Below are 20003 nucleotides of genomic sequence, written 5' to 3' on the forward strand. Positions count from 1 at the left end.
TTAGCCCCTCTCAGACGTCTGGTGAGCAGCTCTCTTTAGCTGCTGCAGTTTACTTATCGCCCTCAGGATGGAGCAAGTGTCAAACCACAGTGATGTCACCCATTGGTTTGTGAGCCTCTATTCTGCAGCCTTGTGTTTGGCATTTTGTCCAGTGCCATCTTGTTTTTTTTTTTCAAACCAGAGGTAACCATATTTGGAGGAGCAGGGGGTGGAGCCAGGGGGTGGGGCCAGGGGGCGGAGCCTGGTTTAGAGCGCAAGGACACTGCATCACACCCACACCTGCAACCTGCAGATCACCTTAAATACCCCAATTTACCAAGTGAACCTCATGCTGTATTGAAGAAGACCTGAAACTAGAGGTTGAAACCATAAACTGATGACTGACGTTATAAATCAAGTGAGAAGTAGAAGCATTTTTTTAATAGACTTCTATAGAAACTGACTTCTTTTAAGACATTGGCTTCACTTTTGTATTTGGAGTCAACTTCCATTGTTATATATAATCTATGGGTTAGAGACAACACCATCATTTACCAGTTTCACCGAACCCTTTCTCACCTGTACAAAGCAAACCGCTCTGAGGATCCCATTCTTTGACTTTCTTTAGTGCCTTTAACAAAACCATCCCTCCACTATCTGCTGGTCAAACAACGGAGCCCTTTCAGTAGGAGACATGGCTTCTTATCACTCAATGAGGGGAGCTACTCATGAGGCTGCTTGGCCAGGGTGCAATATCCCAGGGATCAACCTGTGACCCAATCAGGAAAATATATGTGTTGCTGTGTCAACCGCCATCACAATTATGCTCCTGTGTGTCAGATGAGCGGGTACCTCTGTAAAGAAATATAAAAGGTTTGTGTGGCTTTGGACACATTAACCCCACATTAACTTAACAGTTTGTTGCAGTGTATTATATCACCAACATTGTATATTGATCACACATTATAGCTGTAGGTCTGTCCCTAGTCTCTATTTTTCTTTTTCTATTTTAATTAAAAACAGTGTAGCATTTAATTGCATTGTTTATCTACCCACAACATCATATTTGTGATTAATACTATGTGGCTGCTGCAATACTGTTGATATCATATCCGCCAAGGAGGTAATCTGCCTTTATTTGTCTTTTAGTGAGCAGGATTATGCAAAAACTACAGGACAGGTTACCCTGAAACTTGGTGGAAGGGTGTGGTATCTGTCAGCAAAGAACCCATACAATTTTGGTGAAGATCAGGGGCCGGATCTGGGATATATATTTTTCTTACTTTACCATTTCTCAGAGAATAACTCATGGATCTTGATGAAAAAAACAGGCATGTTTAGGGGACTGTGTAGATGATACATAAATTAACACTTAATATATTAAGTGACTATTGTGTGGGGAGGATCTCTTTCTAAATATGTCAGAGTGGCTCCCTGACGTCAACTTGAAGGGAACATTTTTGTGAAATATGATGATATCCTCCGCCTGTTTTCAAACAGAGGTTGTGGTGCACCATTAAACCTTTATTCTCTGTCGCGGAAACCAAAATGGTCACACCTCCATAGCGCATGACGTGGGCAGTGCAAGGTGATGTGGTAGGGAACTGTTGAGCCATGGAAGTGATGCAGGGAGCACTAATGACATGTCACCCATAACCCTCCCCCGGACCTTCAGTCTAATGGATTCTGCTCCCAAACATCAGGACCAGGAGGCAATGAGTCAAGCAGGCAGGGCGGCAAGCGGGCAGACCTGAGCTACGTCGAACAGAAACAAATGAGAACGAGGCTGCCACAGCAGACGACGAGTAAACACAGTGGTCCCAACATCCCCGGTCACACCATCTGCCACTGTTAAAGGCTAAGCCCTCAGTGGGCTGCCAACTGCATTAAAACGGGTCTTTGGAAATTTGTGTGTTGGGTAATATATTCAAAATGTGGACATTGTTCGAATTATGTTTTTCGAGCTATTTTATGAATGGTGGCAGGCACCAGAATGTACCGGACAGTTATTTCAGTGAGTGTTATTTTTGCTCCGCTATCAGAGGCCATCTGTGTATATGTAGATATCTGTATCTCATCTTAAGAAAACTCCCTCGAAATATTTGCCTCTTAAACAAGTTGTAAAGCTTCACAAAGTGATTTTCCTTGAAAAAATCTATCTGCATCATCAGCTTGAATCAATATACAGCCTGAGAAGTAGACGTCTCGCTCCATTTACCAAATGCTGCAGATCTGAATTTGAACAGAGATCTGATATGCAAACTGTTTACTAAACTGGAAGTTCTCAACTTCATACTCCACAAGGGGGTCGCAAAATAAATTCGAGGGCTTGCAGGATAATTAAAGAAGAGCAGAAAATACATTTGTGCTGCTCACAATTACCCCGGAGTTTGTTTACTCTATCTTCAGACTAAATTTTAATTAAATAATTCAACCTCATTGACCTGAATAAGTTTGAAAAGTACAGATTAAGTCTGGTGCCACAGTTTTTTCTTATTAAAGTTCAGATATGTTTGCTTACGAATCCTTCAATGAGTAAAATTGCAGCTTACCCGAGGCTCCAGGGAACTCTCATTGAACACAAATATGACATCATCTTCCCAGGTCAATACCTCTGAGAGACGACCGGCTGCCTGCAGCTCAAAGACTGTGAGGAGCCGAGCTTGAGATTTTTCTGATCCCACTGGAGAACATGTCTGACTCAAAGGGAAGAGCTTGTGTTAACTGCTTCAGGCCACTTTCGTCAAATGTGAGGCAGACACTGGAGCCTGTTTGTCAGCTCTCTCTGAGGACAAATGAGGGAAGAGCACAGATGGCGTGCCGGGCAAGCTGGACGTATGGCCAAGGCGTTGAAGGATTGAAATGGAAAAACCTGCATGAACGCTGACTCCATCGAGGAAGCAGTGATGAGGAACTGAGGTGTGGGCATGTTGAGGGAAAGCCAGAGGCTGGAGGAGATTCAGAAGAGGAAAGGTGACTCTGCATGGAGCATTTGGGAGCACCATTCTTAGCTTGACTGTAACTATACTGCCTAGGGGTGAATTTGTCGGGCAACACAAAAAAATGACAAATTTGTTCTAAAAATATACACATATTTAGCCAGTATACGTCAAGATATCAGTATCCTCCTCCAGTACCTAAAATATTTAATTTCAAATATTAGGTTGATATTAATCAACAGGAATTTCAATAAGGCTATTAATTGTAATTTTTACTAATCCAGTATAAAGTAACATCATTCATTAGTTCTAATTTCTCAAATGTGAGGGTTTTCTGCTTTGCTTTGTTTATTTCATAGCAAATGGTGTACTGCATTTAAAGATATCAGGTTTGGATCTGCTGGTTTTGAATAGGTATTTTCTTGATGTGAAACCAAAACTAACCAGACCGAATGTAATCAATTGAACAAAGACATGAATCTTGGTTTAGACTTTCAACTGTGGAAATGTCCTTAATCTCACTATACACGAAGACTTATCTTAATTTGACTGTTGGAATTACGTCGTCGTTTATTGTAACCTTCACTGGTCAGATTCTCCTTCAGCTGACCAAAGTGTCAACTGCTTCATTGAACCTTCCATCGACTTATTCTGCTCTTGCCTTGAAAGTTTTTTTTGCAGCTCTGTGAAAATGTTCCATTGTTCGACAAGGGGAATTATGCTCTTCATACACTGGCAGGATGATTTGGTCAGCATGAGCGATAAAGCACTGCAGCGCTCCATAACACTGAAGCAACGCCATCTTCATCTTCCGCTCCCTTCAATCTCGTTAACACCATTGTCAGTAATGGATAATGGCCGGTGTCTCTCCCCCCCACTAATGAACACCCGTATCAGTATGCAGGTGCTCGGGATTGATGACATGGCCTAATCGCCCCATCTAATTGATACCCTACCAAGCAGCACATATATTTTCCTGATTGGGTCACAGGTTGATTCCTGGGATATTGCACCCTGGCCAAGCAGCCTAATGAGTAGCTCACCTCATTGAGTGATAAGAAGCCATGCCTGGGCTAATGGCACGGGAAGAGCCTCTTAATCTCCTACCTAATGGCACTCTCAAGTTGGATAGAAAATCAATTAGGCTGAGCATGTTAACATGTGAGAGTGCATGTGGGACTGTACAGTGACATGAAGAGGGTTTCTTTGAGTTCAGATGATCCATGCACAGTTTGGCAATGGCAGATAATGTGTAATCACAGACAGACTATTCATCAACCACTTAAATTATTTATGACAATATCGCACCTATGAGTGAGATACTATAGTCTGCTGTGTAACAGTTTTATCATTTAAATATGATCATAATTATTGGCTCTACATAGTTTTTATTCTGGAAGTAAAGATGTCGATTCATCAGTCAGAAAGAAGCAGATTTGACTCACTGCTTGATACCAGACTATAAATAAAGATGGATTGACAAGACTACTCCCAAAAGTGAAGCCACAGTGTCTTGATCACCCCTTCTTGTGGCTGGCTGCAGTATAGGTCATGAACCAAACCTCCTCGATGGGACATGTAATCATGGAATTACACTGAATTATTTTAAAGTCTACAACTTTCTGATAAGTTTAGTTAGGGCCCGAGCACAGACATTGCTTTTCGTTTGATTATTCAGGCAAATGAATCACATTTTTGACAACTTGAAGATACTCGAAAATTCACCAAACTTCGTTGGCGCATCAGGCCTGGTGAAAATGTACGTATTCTGGAGTAATTGGAAATGGTTTTGGCAAAATGGCTCAACAGCGCCCCTAAAATGCAGCAATTCCGTCTGGTTTAACCGATCTTCACGAAATCCGGCACACACGTGTAGCATGCCCGGACAGAAAAAAAAATCCCGCCACCAATTTCATTAAAGCATCAGGAAGTCGGCCATTTGGGATTTAGTGGCCATTTTGGCCATTTTACACGTTGTGTATTTTAAAGAACTCCTCCTAGAGCTTTCATCAGATCAACTTCAAATTCAGTGAGTGTCATCTTGACTCCTTGTTAGATAAAACTAACTCAAATTGTGATTTTTCGTCACACAGTGTGACCGTGGCATGGTGTCAAATTTGGATGATTTGCCATCAAAACAGGAGGTTGTTGTATCTCGGACATACATGGTCCAATTGACTCCAAACTGGACATGTAAGACTCCCAGCCTGATGACATATACACAGAAATCACACACAGCACCCCCTGGTGGCAACAGGAGATGTTTTGCACATCTTACACTTTGATGTACTCCTCCTCGTCCATTGACCACAACCATGTCAAACTTTGTCAGAAGGGCCTCAAGACATTGATAATGAAGTTTCATGGAATCTGGGAGTTTTCTTCAAACACCATGTTAGTGGCGTGGAGTCAAGTTTCAACGAGTCTCAAACAGAACACTTCGGTGAATTAATGTTTTCAGTCATAAAATGTTATCATAAGACACATAGGGAAAGTATTAACTCATACCCTAAATATCAATGATTGATTTGATTAAAACCAAAATAAAATGTAAAAAGTCTGTGATTAATCATAGATCATCATTCATCAACGTGTTATTGTATGATTACAATACTGTGCATGTTGCTTCTGTAACTTTTTATCAGATGTGCTCCTTAGAATCATGAGTAGTCAAATAGAGTTTGATAGATAATTTTATTGTACATTAAACTTCTTTAATTCATAATCCAACAACAAATGAAATACAGATGTGGATCAAGTTAAACATGATCTTCACTGTAGGCAGATTAATCTCTACTGCTTAATGTTTAGTGAGTATTATTTACAGTAGAAATGTTAGAATTGAGATAGCACAATAGTAAAGTAGTATTTCATATAAATCTTATGATGCAGTCGCCTGTTTACTGTGAGAGTAAAGTCCAAAGCCTGGAGGAACACAAGCTGCTCATACATTTAAAATGTTTAACAGTGTGTAGTTAGACTGTAATGATGGTGATGGAGAAAAATATGCAAACAGTCCAGGAGCCATTAGTCATCACAGCTCATGTAGCAGCTCACATCTGTTCTGACGTCTCTTCAGCTTCCAGCCACAGTGGTATGTGTTAAAAATATTTTACACAACACTATTTAACATTAGCTCACACACTAACTTCAGCTACAACTCTGAAATATGTGGACATGTGCACCACTGCCTTTTCACATTATCAAACATGGACTTTACCTCAGACTATGGAAGCTAAGGCCCAATCCCATTTCACCCCTTAGCCCTTCTCCAGCCAACAGGCTGTCCCAATACCTGTTGGGATGGCGGGGTAGGACCGAGGGCTAGGGCTTTATACCCCTCCAAACAGAGTTTTTTCAGACCCTCACTTCAAATGGAGGGGTACCCAGAATGCCTTGCGAATCACAGTCAAGTTGAGAGAGAGACCCACAAATGTAGTATTTTATCCATTAATAAGGATTTAAAACTTACGATAATGATTGTAATATCTTAGTTTAATATCATTTCAATGTATTATGGTCACTTGTTTCACAACAACCTTGAAACAAAAGATCGTGACACGCTAGCGTTAGCATACTAGTGTTGGCATTTTCTTTTTTTTTGCATAATAGTCCCGTATTTTCCCATTATTTCATGTCCCCCGGCTTCTTGAAGGGCTGTCCCAATTCATAGGGGAAGATTTAAACCACTACCCCCTTGTGATTCTGTTTCAAGGGGCAAGATAACCCTCGAAAACAAGGGGTAGGGGTAGGGCCAAGGGGTGAAATGGGATTAGGCCTAACTGTGTTAGCAGCTAGTTCTCAGCACAGTCGGGAGCTGTGGTCAGTAGCTGGTGTAGGTGGGGGTGTTTACACTCGAGTTGAGAGGTCAGACCCAGCTCCTCCCTTTTAAAACCTTCAAAACAGCAATTCACAAACCAATGGGTGACGTCATGCTTGGTTGCCACAGATGTGGTGATGCACGTTAACAACATTAATGCTGCGCATGAGTAAGGAAGGTGGTATTGCACAGGCACGTATTTTCCGCGGAGAGGAAGAACATTTCTGAGCACATTTTAGTGAATGAACCCCAATGTCTTCCTTCTACTGAAGGGTTAATTACCATTTAAAGCAGTGGTCTCCAACCTTTTCGAGCCCAAGATCACTTTTTAAATCCAAACTGAGATTCACCCCCCTGTTATCTCCCAAGGAACCCATTTAGGAGGGTCATATTTAGTTTTTTTTGCATTTTCTGTTAAAGGCTGAATGTACGAGCATAAATATACACAGAGGAAGGCAGTTATGCAACTTTATCTATTCAATGAACAATATTCACATTAATATCCATTCATATTTACAGCATCTGTTCAGTGCACAATATTTAGCTTCAGTTCAACACTGCAGCACAATGTTTTTTTTACATGGCCTTTGACTTGAATATGGCCATAAATGTGACTATTTCCTTGTGTGAAAATAAATACAAATACTATACAGTTTGAAGCCGTGCATATTCTGCTCCTGCAAATATTTCACAATAAAATCTCCTAGTTAAACAAAAGAATGGATTCCATCAACAGAAACGCTGGGGTGCTTTTATTTTGAAACGCCTACAGAAAATTCGCAACCACTTATGTTTGTAACATAATTTCAACAGATAAACATTAAAAGATCTTTTCTTCTGTTTATTCTTCTGTAAAACACAATGTTTATCTGTCTATGAAACAAATGTATTTACAACACTTCCCGAACCCGTTTCAAAGTAAAAGCACTCCAGCGTTTCACTTTCTGAATCCATTCATCTGTTCTAAGGTTCTAACGGGGCTTTGATTATTATCGACAGACCGAAAGATGTGCGTCTTCTTTCCTTAGTATACTAGTATTTACTTTAGTACATAAACCGACTTGTTTTGAAGGCAATGCAGTAGATAAACCAGCAGCTCCGCCGCCAGCAGCGGACACGCTGCCGTGTAAACAACCGACACACAGCTGATCTGCGGCGAAACCGCAGCCAGTGAGTCCAGGGAGTTCGGGGATCGACAGTGAAGACTGCAAGATCGACCGGTAGATCGCTATCGACGGGTTGGCGACCACTGTGCTAGACCAAACAAGAAGTCGGCCATTTTGAATTAAGAGGCCAATTTTGACCAATTACACATGTTATATTTGAACGAACTCCTACTAAAGCTTTCATCATTACATGTCATTCGGCAGATGCTTTTATCCAAAGCGACTTACAAAGTGTCAAAGTTTGATGATTCGCCAAAACAGAGGGATATGTTATAACTCCTCTGTGCATTATCCAATCAGCCTCAAACCTCTTTCACACGATCGCAGTCCCGGCTTGATCAGATCCATATGTCAATAAGGAATCATCATCACAGAGCCACCTGCTGGCGACAGGAAGTGACATGTTTTATACTTTGATGCTCTGCTCCTGGCTGGTTTGCAATATACAGCTCAAATGAGCTTAGACAAGTCATACGACCATGGTCAGAACTGTGACATTTCCTCAAACCGTGTAAACATTGATGTGCGGCAAAGGTTGATCTTTCAAGGAGACAATATTATCATAATTCCACTGTGCATTGTCCAATCAGCACCAAAATTCTGTCACATGATCAGATCCCTAGCCTGAACTGTGAAAAGGACGTTTTGTTTAACCCCACTGTGCATTGTCCTATCAGCACCTAAATTGTCACCTATGATCAGAGTCCCAGCCTAAACAGCTCCACATTTCAATATTAACTTAGTGCCACCTACTTTTCAGCGTGAAAATTAAGTTGTTGTAACTCCACTGTGCATTGTCCAATCGGCCCCAAATTTGTCATGCTTCATCAGAGCCATTCACTGTATGAATGTGAGTGGGTGAATGTGTACTGTAAAGCGCTGTAAAATACCGACCATTTACCATTTAGCTCAGTGCCAGCTGACATTGCTTTCAGCAGCCTGTCAGGAGAGACACTTTTAAGGTTCTGTAACCAAGATGCCAACTTTGCTTCCTCTAACTGTGCAGCAGTCCGATGTTTTCAAATCCCAGACGTTCAAACATGAGGTTTTAGGTAAAACATGAGCCATTAAAAGAGCATGGCCTGGGGCCACTGCTGTGCTGTGAGGGTTGGAAATGCAGCTCGATGGTAAATGGAGAGATTTTCCTTCCGGCTCTGCTCCCTCTTCTCCACAATGGTAAGAAACAACCGCTGCATTACAGATTTTTTTTTTTACCTGATGTGTGTTTATAGAAAAGTAGTTCATGAAAGTAAAGATAATAAAAAATATAAGAAAGTAGAAGGTGTCCACCAAGAAACCATGAGTGCCCGACCAATTAATATCATCATATTATATCATATTATTGGCCTTTTGAATGAACAGTGTAGAGAGACAGGAAATGATCCACAACAGAGGACCTGCTGCTTAGGGCATGTATGACCATGTGAGCAAGCTGTAACCATTCAACTAGTTGGTCGCCCACTAGTTTAAACCTTTTAGTTTATTTTTGTCTGCCAAATGTTGAAATCCGATTTGATAAAGGAAAGAAAAGTATTCAGTTCAGATGTCATGCCGTCGACCAATACTAAATTTAGGTGAACTGATCCTTTAAGTGTGTGTGTATATCTTTGTTGTTATGTTGGCGTCAGTGTTGTTGAGGGGCAGCATCACTTACGTCTCCGTTTTGTTGGACTGCCGTCGGCAGGGCACAGTGTTGCTCACACATGTACCAGTCGAAGGGTCCACTGCCTCCACAATGACGAAGGGCCGTTCCTCCAGCGTGGCCACCGTCAGGTGCCTGTAATCCGACACTGGCTCCAGGTAGGAGCCAAACCGCGGCCACACGGGGTATCGCATCTGCAGGATGCCCATCTCGTAGGCCCCCACCTGAAGGAGTCAAAATAGAGGGGGTGGGGGGATCGACGTGAGCCAGTTGAAAAATCTTAGCCAAACTCCAGATGGTTGTGCTGACGAGGTACATAAATAGAACGCAGGAAAACACAGATTCTTCTGACAGGGCTACATAAATATACAACAGAAGAAACTTAAAACCTGCCACAGATATAAATGAATAAAGGTGAGAAACCATGGAAAAATAAACCTTCTCTTCTCATATATCTTATGAAACCACTGAGCATAACCATATCTATTGCCGCCTCCAGTCTTATCATCAACCCTCACACTGATATCGCACATCTTAGATTTGTCTGTCTGGACGTGGAGCAGCGAGTTTTAGTTCATAGACAGTTATAGGAAATAGATTTTTGGTTCACCGGGGAGGTAGAGAGTGCAATTATACATCTAATGCAATTCCACCCTCTGCTATATTGCCAGTCGACTAATTTTAATTGGATGTTGTGGGGAAATGAGCGTTCAAGCAAGCTGAATACATAATCAAGATCTGGATTTAACATTTCAAGCTGACTGATTTGAAGGAGCCATGACCTGTTTAGTGCCACGTTCAGCAAATTTGCCCGTCTAACTCTAAACTGTGTAAATCAGGCTGTGAAATGAAGGAATGAAGGTCGCAGAGGACCAATCGGATCCCATTTAAAACAGAACAATGACACATTCCACTGATTATTTACTTAATGCTGAATCAGATTAAATGCTGCTTTCACGAGAGCCGGTATGGATTTTGGGGACTGATGCTAATAACAATACATTGTGGAACATGTTAATTCAAAACCATGAGCATTCAAATCTCCATTCTTTTGGTTTCAGCATTTTCACAAGTTTTTGAAACCTGGCTGTAGGGATTTGCTCCCATCTAGCCACAACAAACATTAGTGAGGCAACTGATGTTCTGTCTAGTTCACACCTGACGTTCAGCCCAAAGGTGTTGGACAGGGGTTGAGGTTGGGACCTCTGAAGGTCACAACAAAGTGGGAAAAGCTGTTTCATTATTAACTTGGGAAGGAAAGAGTAACTTCCAAACTGTTGCCACGTGGATGGAAAAAATATAATTGTGTATAATATAATAATAAAATTTGCCTTAAAGAGGCAAAACCATGAAAATAGCCTCTTGAAGTACATTGAATGGGGACAGGGATTTCCACTTATTACTGTCCTGTGGCTGTGTGCCTCCTCCAACCAGTACTGTTTCAGTCTACACACATATTTTGTTTTCCAGAATCATTAGGGCAATGTGACCTTTGACCTCTGACCACTGAAATCTAATGAGTTCATCTTTGAATCCATGTGACAACTTAAGATAAAAGTCGAAAGGCAGACTTGACATGTCAGGCAAAAACATGCTGCTAAAGTGACTTTGACCTTTGACCACCCAAATCTAATTAGTTAATCTGCAAGTCTAAAGCCATTTTCAGACTTGAAAACACAGTTGTAACCAGACATTTTTCAAAATTAGTCACATTTGAGGAGTGCAGGAGGAAATTCTCTAGTCTGACACATTCACAACAGCAGGAAAATCTGAATCATCATCAATGTGCCCACTCTCTCGCAGTGACATTTGCCTGGCCAGGAAAAGTTCCAGAACATGTTGATAGTAACTGACTTGGACATTCACGTTCTTATATACAGCCTTGCATTCTAATATCAGGAGATTAGTGACCTTGACCTTTGACCTTCAACCACCTTAATAAAATCAGTTCATCCGTGAGTCAAAGTGAACGTTTGCACCAAATATGAAGAAATTCCCTTAAGGCATTCTTTAGACATAGTGTTCACAAGAATGGGTTAGTCGGCCAACCAGAAAACAATAATGCCTCCAGCCACTGGCTGTCACGGGCGTGGAGGCATAATAATAAAACCTGTAGCAAATAGGATTTTTTTGTATTTGAATGCCAAAATGATTTGTGAATCAATAAACTATAAATTCAGTCCTGCTGTAAGTTATTCCATGTAACCTGTGATACAATAAATCGGTGTAAATATCATCCGTAGAAATATAGCTTTTTCCCAAAATCAATAACCTTGTATCAGTTAAGATATAAAATGATCTATAGGCTCAACAGGAAGTGGTTTTCTTAGCCACATGGGGATGGATGTGTCATGGTAACAGGGCGAGAGAAAGAGATGAGAAGGGAAGTTTTTACATCTTGATCATATTTTCTTTAGATGGATCAATTCCACTTATAATTTACTCTTGACAGTGGAGCAACATTTGAATGCAATTGAATTTCAAAGTCTGTTTATTTGACGCTCGCCTGTGATGCTCCAAATTTTATTAACATTCTGGAGAGCTTAAAAAAACACAGTGTGGACAAAATGTTTCATTTTCCACATAATCTCTGCTGTTCATGCAGGAAGAGGGACAATCCTGTCTGATCACATCCGTCAGTACAGCTTGTCACCATGCAATGAAGTAACTGAAAGTGCAGGTGTGTGTGTGCGTGTGTGTGTGTGTGTGTGTGTGTGTGGGGGGGGGGGAATGATAGGGGAGCAGCAGCAAATATCCTGATTCTCACTGTTCCTGTCAGTTATTCCTCTCTCCTGTCAGTCATATTGATCCGTTCTGCTGTTTACCCTGTGGGCATTTTGCCAAGTCAATCACAATCTCAAATTTCGGGAAAATAAACTGAGATTAAAAAATACATCATATCCCTGTGGCTGCTCAGACAGTGAAGATCATCATCATTCATTCGTCTTTGAAAACACACAACAAACCCCTTTTAGTTTTTCTGTGTACATAGACTGAAATAAAGATGGAAGACACATCTCCACTTTCTTCCATTATCCAGAAATGAAGCCAAAATGCTGAGTGCTTACGAACGCTGCCATCTTGTGACAATGATGTAATTTGGAGCCAATCTGTGCAGCAAAGTTCAGGGGATGGAGCTGCGGTAGCCAAGTCTAGCAGATACTCAGACTTGACCAATCAGTAGCTAGGGCTTTAACTCTTTTCAAAAAATAAAGTTCGAACTAGTCTGACATGAACACAATTCAGTCGAATGTATCCAAATTCCCCCTGCCACACCTCGGTGGAAAGTAAACCGGTAAACTCGCAGTTTTGTTGTCAAAAGAACACAAAGCACTTCAACAGGCTGCTTCTCAGATGCTTTAGTGTCATGATTATCCTCTCAGGATGACTTTGCTTACTAGCTTCCTCAATTTTCGTAGCAAAACAACATAACAGACTTACTGAAAGATCAAAAAAGGAAACGTAATAGGTCACGCTGATAGTAAGAACCCTCTGCTGGATCACAAGTTCACTACTGAAGATGGTCAGATGTGCTTTCTGTCTCGAACGGGATGTAACAGTTCAAATGAATATTCTAATTATGAATAAGAAGTTACTGCTCATGTCTATGCTGTCAATCATGACATCTCATCCTTTTTTATATCCTCAAATAACTAATTAAAACCAATCTGGTCTGTAACACACTCTTGAACAAACATCAATATCATAAGAACTAACAAAAATGTCGAAAGCACATTTGAGAAATATTCTGTGCTAGGTTTTTTTTGTTTTGTCCATGTCCCACCTGCCAACATGGAGGAGGCAGGATTTATGACCTATACTGCAGCCAGTCACCAGGGGGCGACAAGAGTTTTAGGGAAGCGGTCATGTCATTCATATTCATATAAAACCTATAGTTTTATTGAGCATTTTTAGAACGTGGTGTTATTGATTTCTGATTGACAGGAGGAGGAAAGCCTTATTGTAGAGCTAATTCAAACATTGCTCTCGGATGTTAGTTAGTCCTTATTTTAATCAGCACTATTTTAAGGTAAAAGAAATGGTACTGAGAGAATACCTTATTTAGGTGATTTTTTTTTCCAGGTTAAAAAGTCTTTTTTCAGCCGAGGTGACTTTAATTTCAGGGTTCGTGCTCGTTGCAGATATGCAGTGGCTTTTCATTGTCGTATATCACCCTGCCTGATAACAGCCATGACAGGAACATTTCCTTTCCTCCTCCGGGGCTGCTCGTCTCTGTTGCCACTCTCTTCTGTCATGGTCTCCCTCCATTGTCCCAAGCTACCTTGACTTTTAGAACCGGGAGGAAGTCGGACAAGCGGCAGAACATTGACTTTTGGGAAGGAGCAAATTACAGTACAGCAGCTTTGTGTGATATGAGGAATGTAATTTAAGGTGAATAAATACAGAGTGTAATGTGAGGTATCAGTATATACAGGCTGGTAATACATTGGTGATGTATGAACGTGACGGACTAGCTGCCCTGTGATGTGTACAATAAGAAGAGGCATTCAAAAAGTGGAATTGATTTCCAGCTCTCAAAGAGAAGCCAGAGGCGACAGAAACTCAAACACACTTCACACTTCATAGCTGAATTTTTTTGTGGAGTGAGCTCGTTATTGTGCTCTGAGGAAGTGAAAAAAACATTATTTCCTCTCACAATAGGTTTATATAAAGGTCAATATGGTGGAAAATGATATAAGGGGGGAATTGGAGGAAAATAATTACATTCAACTTTAAATGTAAATTAAGTTTTCTCTGTTTATTTGAGTGTTTGAATATAAGCATAACACATAAAAGGCAAATTTATACCTAACGTAAGACACACGGAAACAGACGGAGCCTTCTGTCCGTGCTCTGCGTTAATTTCAGCCATATTTTAGAACAACTTCTGAAGGCTAACAGATATGGATGAAACAGATGAAACGGAGCAGTACCACCAAAAATCGTAAGGGGGCAGTGAAGCCAATAGTCCAAGCAAGACGATCAAAGGACACGAGGAAGACATTTTAACAATGGCAAAACATTTTGAGGAGAGACTTTGCGTTAAGAACCTACGTACCATCATGCTTGATGCTGTCAGGAACTCTCAACTCTGCCCTCTAGTGGATGTGTTGCTCAACAACCATGCTAACATAAAGGACGCATGGGCGTATGTGGGCAGCGCCAGTTACATAATTTACAACGGAAGGATCTCTTTTCGAACATAAAGGAAGCCAAACTGATTAGTCTAAATAAGTAAATCTGATGGACACAGAGGACAGTGACACATCCAATGCATGTTAATGCGATTTAAGTCTTTTTAGAGTCACTTCATTAAATCGGAGGAGTCAGGCCAAATTCTCTTTTATAGCACAGTGAAGAGGATATTTTTAGAACCCTCTGAATATGTCTGTTTTTTTAAGTTGGACAACAAGACAGTTCCAAAAGTTATAGTTATAGTATTTTTAAAGCTCAAAAATATATCAGAGTACACATTGAATAACTGTGTCTGTCATGTTAGGTTAATTCAACGTCGCTGCAGTTCAGGGCAGTTCTTATCACACTGATGTATGTACAAGTTTTAGAGTTTCTGATCAGTTTGATTTGAATTAGTCATTTGGTATAAGAATGTGTTGAACCGTCATGATTGACAGCTAAGACTGACCTCATGAATGGTTGAGTGGGTGTATTGGCGGGATTTGATAACACAGCTCCATCCTCAGATCACTGCTACACACACTCTGGCTCCAAATGATGTCAAAAGTGCAAGATGATCGCATCTTTATTTACAGTCTATGATATTTAAAACCTTTGTCTTGGTGTGTGTGCTAAAAGGAAATTCGGAATGATCACAGCTCTCTGCAAAGTGAAGCTAAAACGGTAACAGCTGTTGAGACAGCTGAGTGAGTGGCATGAGCATGCTCCGACTGTCTGGTGTAAACAAGAAACGGACTCATTAAACACAATTTAACTTCATTCCCAAAACTAGATTTTAATATCAATCACAACTGTGGGGACACTATGTTCAATATGCTTAACAGCTGTCATTCTAAATTCTCAGTTCTTCTATTTATTCAATCTAAACTATTTATATCAATCACATTACAATTTAATGTCCCGTTGTATTTCTTTTCTGCACAGCTGTAATCAAATGCTAATGTCTGATTCAAAATAAATTAATGTTTCACTGGCCAGCCTATATTACTAATTACAGTTACATAACATTGACTGGATATAAATACAGCAAAGTAATTTCTGTTTAAATGAATAAGTGTTTAATTGGACCAGGCTCTGTTATTGATTCACAAACAAAATGGCTGCTGCCTGCTTTCACGTTAAAATTGTTTGTTTGCCTCTTTTACCATCACAGCTCCCCATTAACTCATAGCCTTGATAACAAATTGGAAATTAATAGGAAGCACCCAAAACATCAGCGTAACATAATTAGCTTGGAAATGGCTGCCGGCTGTTTACTTTGAGCGTGATGTTTAACTAAACACCTTCCTCTCAGCCAGTAAAGGAAGTGAACTCCCTCCAGTCTGGTGTCCACATCACATCCGCCCCCTGTGGTAACATTAATGTTTCAATCTCCAAACAAGTCAATGAGGCGGCACGCTGCAGCAAAGTACCCTGACTAAAGTGAGTGTGGGTTTTCTCTTAACCTCTTTTAAGGAGACAGAGGGCAGGAGTACGTGAGAGAGGTGTGTCTGTGATTAAGAGACGACGCTTCATTAAGCGGTTCATTGTAGCAGTGGTGTTCTTACTCGTAGGACTGCCCCCTGAAAGACAACGATTCAAATCATCGGTCAGGGATTTTTTTTCCGCTTGCCAGTGTTCGGGACATTTGGTCCCCGGGCGTGTCACTTCTCGCTTTAATGCTGCTCTCAAAACATCCCACTTGTCAGCAGTTGGCTCGTTGTTAACGTCAGTGACGGGTACAGGCAGCTACTGACCCGGACCCATGAGACTGAAGCTGCGGTCGGAGACACACTGAACTCCGGACGTTCTCCTAGAATTATCTGGAGGGATTGTATTTGAGTCAGTTGCTCCGCACATTTTACAGAACTTTACTTGCCAGCCACCTGTGAAAATGTAGGGGAAATGTCCATGTGAGCCCATGTGAGACAGCCACAATGGAGGCTAAACTTAAAAAACAATTAATAATACAAATATCTCTGGATGATAAAGCTGAGTCAAACATGTAGAAGACGCCAACAAAGATGTCAACTTGCAAAGACAATTACCTGGACTATCTCCCGCTGTGTTCATCATATGTGAAAGACAATGTCTGGAGAATATCCAGACTCAACATTTTCTGGGTTGCACGTTTGAAAACAGCTTGTGTGAGACAGAGGCAGCTGCTTCGTCAGGGTCTGAGAAAAAATCATCTTCTGCCTGCTGCTTAGAAGTCATGAATTTACGGCGTGCAGCATTATTATACGTCCTAGTTAGTATGCATTAGCTCTGAGGGCTAACTCGGCTTGGTAACCATATCACATGAACGCCACTGTCTTCTTGAACCCTCTCCAACCAAACCTCGTTCAAAAATCAGGCAGTTGGTCAAATATTCTTATTGAAAAGCCAAATCTGATTTGACTATTATACTTTTATTTTCTACATATTAATTTGCACAATCAGGATCAACACTGAACAGTGCAGGAAAGCCGATGAGACCTCTACCTAGATAATGTTTAAATGCTCACAAAATACTGAAATATAAAAGGAAAATGCAGAAAATTATTTATTCTTAGTCGGTGCAGCCCTACTGACTAGTCTTTACAAAGAGGACATGATGTATGAGATCACTTAGAGAAAGACGGCGGTGAGACACAGGGTGACACTTACCTTATCCCACTGTCGCTCTCTGTCCAGAGTGATGATGATCATGGCTGGATTCACCAGGTAACCGTTATTGTTGAAGGAGAAGTCATTGTGCTCCCAGGTTACATTCAACATGTGCCTGCAGGGAAACAAAGAGAAAGACAAACATCATCTTTCTCTTTCAATACGCTCTCAATACTTTAAGCTGGATATAATGTATTCATTAAAGTTTTAGCAATTTTCCAAATCCACAGCCCAATATTCATCCTGATCTAATTAAAGTGACTTTCATAGCAGGTCGTGATTTGTCCAAAATAGTCATGTTTCACAAATCATTTGAAGACTAATTTAAGGTGTAATAGCGTGCCCTACATTTAAATCGAGCGAGAGTGGAGGCCGACATTTCCTTCATGCGCTGGAAGCTGCTGACCAATCACAACACAGTGAGCCAGCTGGCCAATCAGAGCAGACTGGGCTTTATCGGGAGGGGGGGCTTAAAGAGAGAGGAGCCAAAGCCAAGTGTTTCAGTTAGAGGCTGAAAAGAGGAGCTGCAGCAATGGACACTATGAGGAAAGTGATGTGTTTTCTGAACATTAGAGCATGAAAACCTTTTCAATACACAAATTCAAATTATGAACCTGAAAATGAGAAGAATGTCTCCTTTAATTGTGAAGTGAAGAGTGTGTGCATTAACAATGAGAGCATCGTACTGCAGCGAGATACGAATTGTGGACGATTGTTTCATGGTTTTCAGACTCTACTTTAAAATCGTTACACCCTTTCAATTCATTTAAATTTTTTACACTGTCATTTCATTACAATTTCCCAAATATGTTACTGCTATTCATTAAGAAAAGTGTCACAAAAGACAAAGAAAAGCAGCAAATCCTGACAGCTGGAACTTTTCAAATCAGAGCGGACAGTAAAGTGTCATTCAGACTTCTTGAAAAGTTACTTGAAGAACAAAATGTTCCAATACTTTTCAATTGTATGAGATATGAAATATGAAATATTATTTTTTTTCTAATCGGGTCACAAATATAGGAAACCAATTTACTGAGTTAAACATCTTTCATTAATCATTATAAAGTTTTTGTTATTCAATTTGCATTCATAATTAGCGCTATTGATTAATTGCTAAAAATAATAATTCTTTCTTTAGAAGTTATAATTTAGTAAAGACACATGAAAAGATAGAAAACCATAGATTTGATTTACTGTTTCTATCATTTGTTGTCTTACTATAAATGTACTTTATTATATAAAGATAGAATATCTCTATCTTTGTTTGGATTGCAACAATTAATTTAAATTGATTTCAATTAATAGATCATTGGTCTAATAAATGTTAAAGAAATTCAAATTCTTGACATTGTGGAGTGTTTCTTTTTTTTCCAATCAAAGCACAAAGAGACAATTTATCAATTATCCAAACAGCTGCAGGTTATTTCCGTCATCCAACTAAGTGAATAATCAACTAGTCATTTCAACCCTGCACCGCTTGTCATGGCACAGTAGCTGCTGTTCCATGTAGGAAAGTGTCATCTGCCTCCTCTGATTCCATCTTAGACCCACAGGTCTGCTCTCTCACCTCAGCCACCACTCCAGCAGAGGTGTGGAAAACCTGCTGGGAGAAGAATAGCCCTCAGCCTGATCTGTGTGAAAAACCTATTTAATCTGGTAATCTGTGATAATCCCATTAACAGGTGAGCTGACTCATGATCAAAAGCATGGGGGGGGTCCTCCAATCAAGTGAGGACAAACCTGAGAACCGACAGGGGGGTGTAAATGTTTGATCTGGCTGACGACTGAATATAAAGCAAATAGAAAGTGCTTTGTTCCGTGGTGCCGACCTTCACGTTAACGTGACGAGAGCCGCTGCTGCTCAAATCATGCCTGCTGGGTTTAGAGAGTCTTAGAGGAGCTGTGTACAGTATCAAAGCGTGAGATAATGTTCACCACTTCTACCTTTTCATGAGCAGTTTGGGTTTACAAAAGGAAAAGTTGTGTCCCCTACGGCACTGCGGACTCTGAAAGAAAAATTACTTCTGACATCAGAGCGAGAGGGTGATGTTTCATAATGCAGGAGGAGTGTCGGATGATGCTTGTGTCCCGTTCGCAGCCCCTTGGTGACCATCTATTACGAAACACACTTTCTCTCGCTCTCTCTCTCTCTCCCTGAATGACCTTGGCTTACAGTATATGAGCCAAAAACTGACGCTGGCTGGAGTAGTTTTTTTTCTGACTCCTCCCTTTGCTGATTAAATTTTTTTTCTAATTATAAAAAACAAGATTTGCTGCATGTCCTGTGGTGCAGATGGCGTCAGGTTGCTCCTCAAAACACGGTTTAAATGAAAAGAAGCTCTGCCCCCAGTATCCAAGAGATACAGGGGGATGCTAGGTGAGAGATAGAGATGGCAGCCTGGCAGAGGAGAGTGACAGCCGCCATTAAATGTGCTCTACAACAACCAAACAGATGGGAAGTCATGAATAAATAAACAACTGTTGACCTCTTTTTGTCAGAGATGATATGATATCATGACATATCAGAGAATGAAGGGAGAGATTATCTCTCAATGTGACCCCTGACAATAAAACACAATTGTTCTTCAGTCATAAACTGAAATTCTAAGGACAGAGAAAGAGACTCCTCTGCA

At 40.6% G+C, this 20003-nt stretch overlaps 1 protein-coding gene across 1 annotated transcript in view; it reads right to left on the bottom strand.

Annotated features, from left to right (window-relative positions):
• grin2ca (glutamate receptor, ionotropic, N-methyl D-aspartate 2Ca) overlaps nt 1-20003 on the bottom strand; it is a 74260-nt gene that overhangs the window by 17688 nt on the left and 36569 nt on the right. The window contains 2 exon segments of the mRNA XM_034592387.1: nt 9559-9770; nt 17371-17485. Of these exon segments, the coding sequence (XP_034448278.1) occupies nt 9559-9770; nt 17371-17485 (327 nt within the window).

Source organism: Hippoglossus hippoglossus, chromosome 8, assembly GCF_009819705.1.
Source record: "Hippoglossus hippoglossus isolate fHipHip1 chromosome 8, fHipHip1.pri, whole genome shotgun sequence".
Lineage (NCBI taxonomy): Eukaryota > Metazoa > Chordata > Actinopteri > Pleuronectiformes > Pleuronectidae > Hippoglossus > Hippoglossus hippoglossus.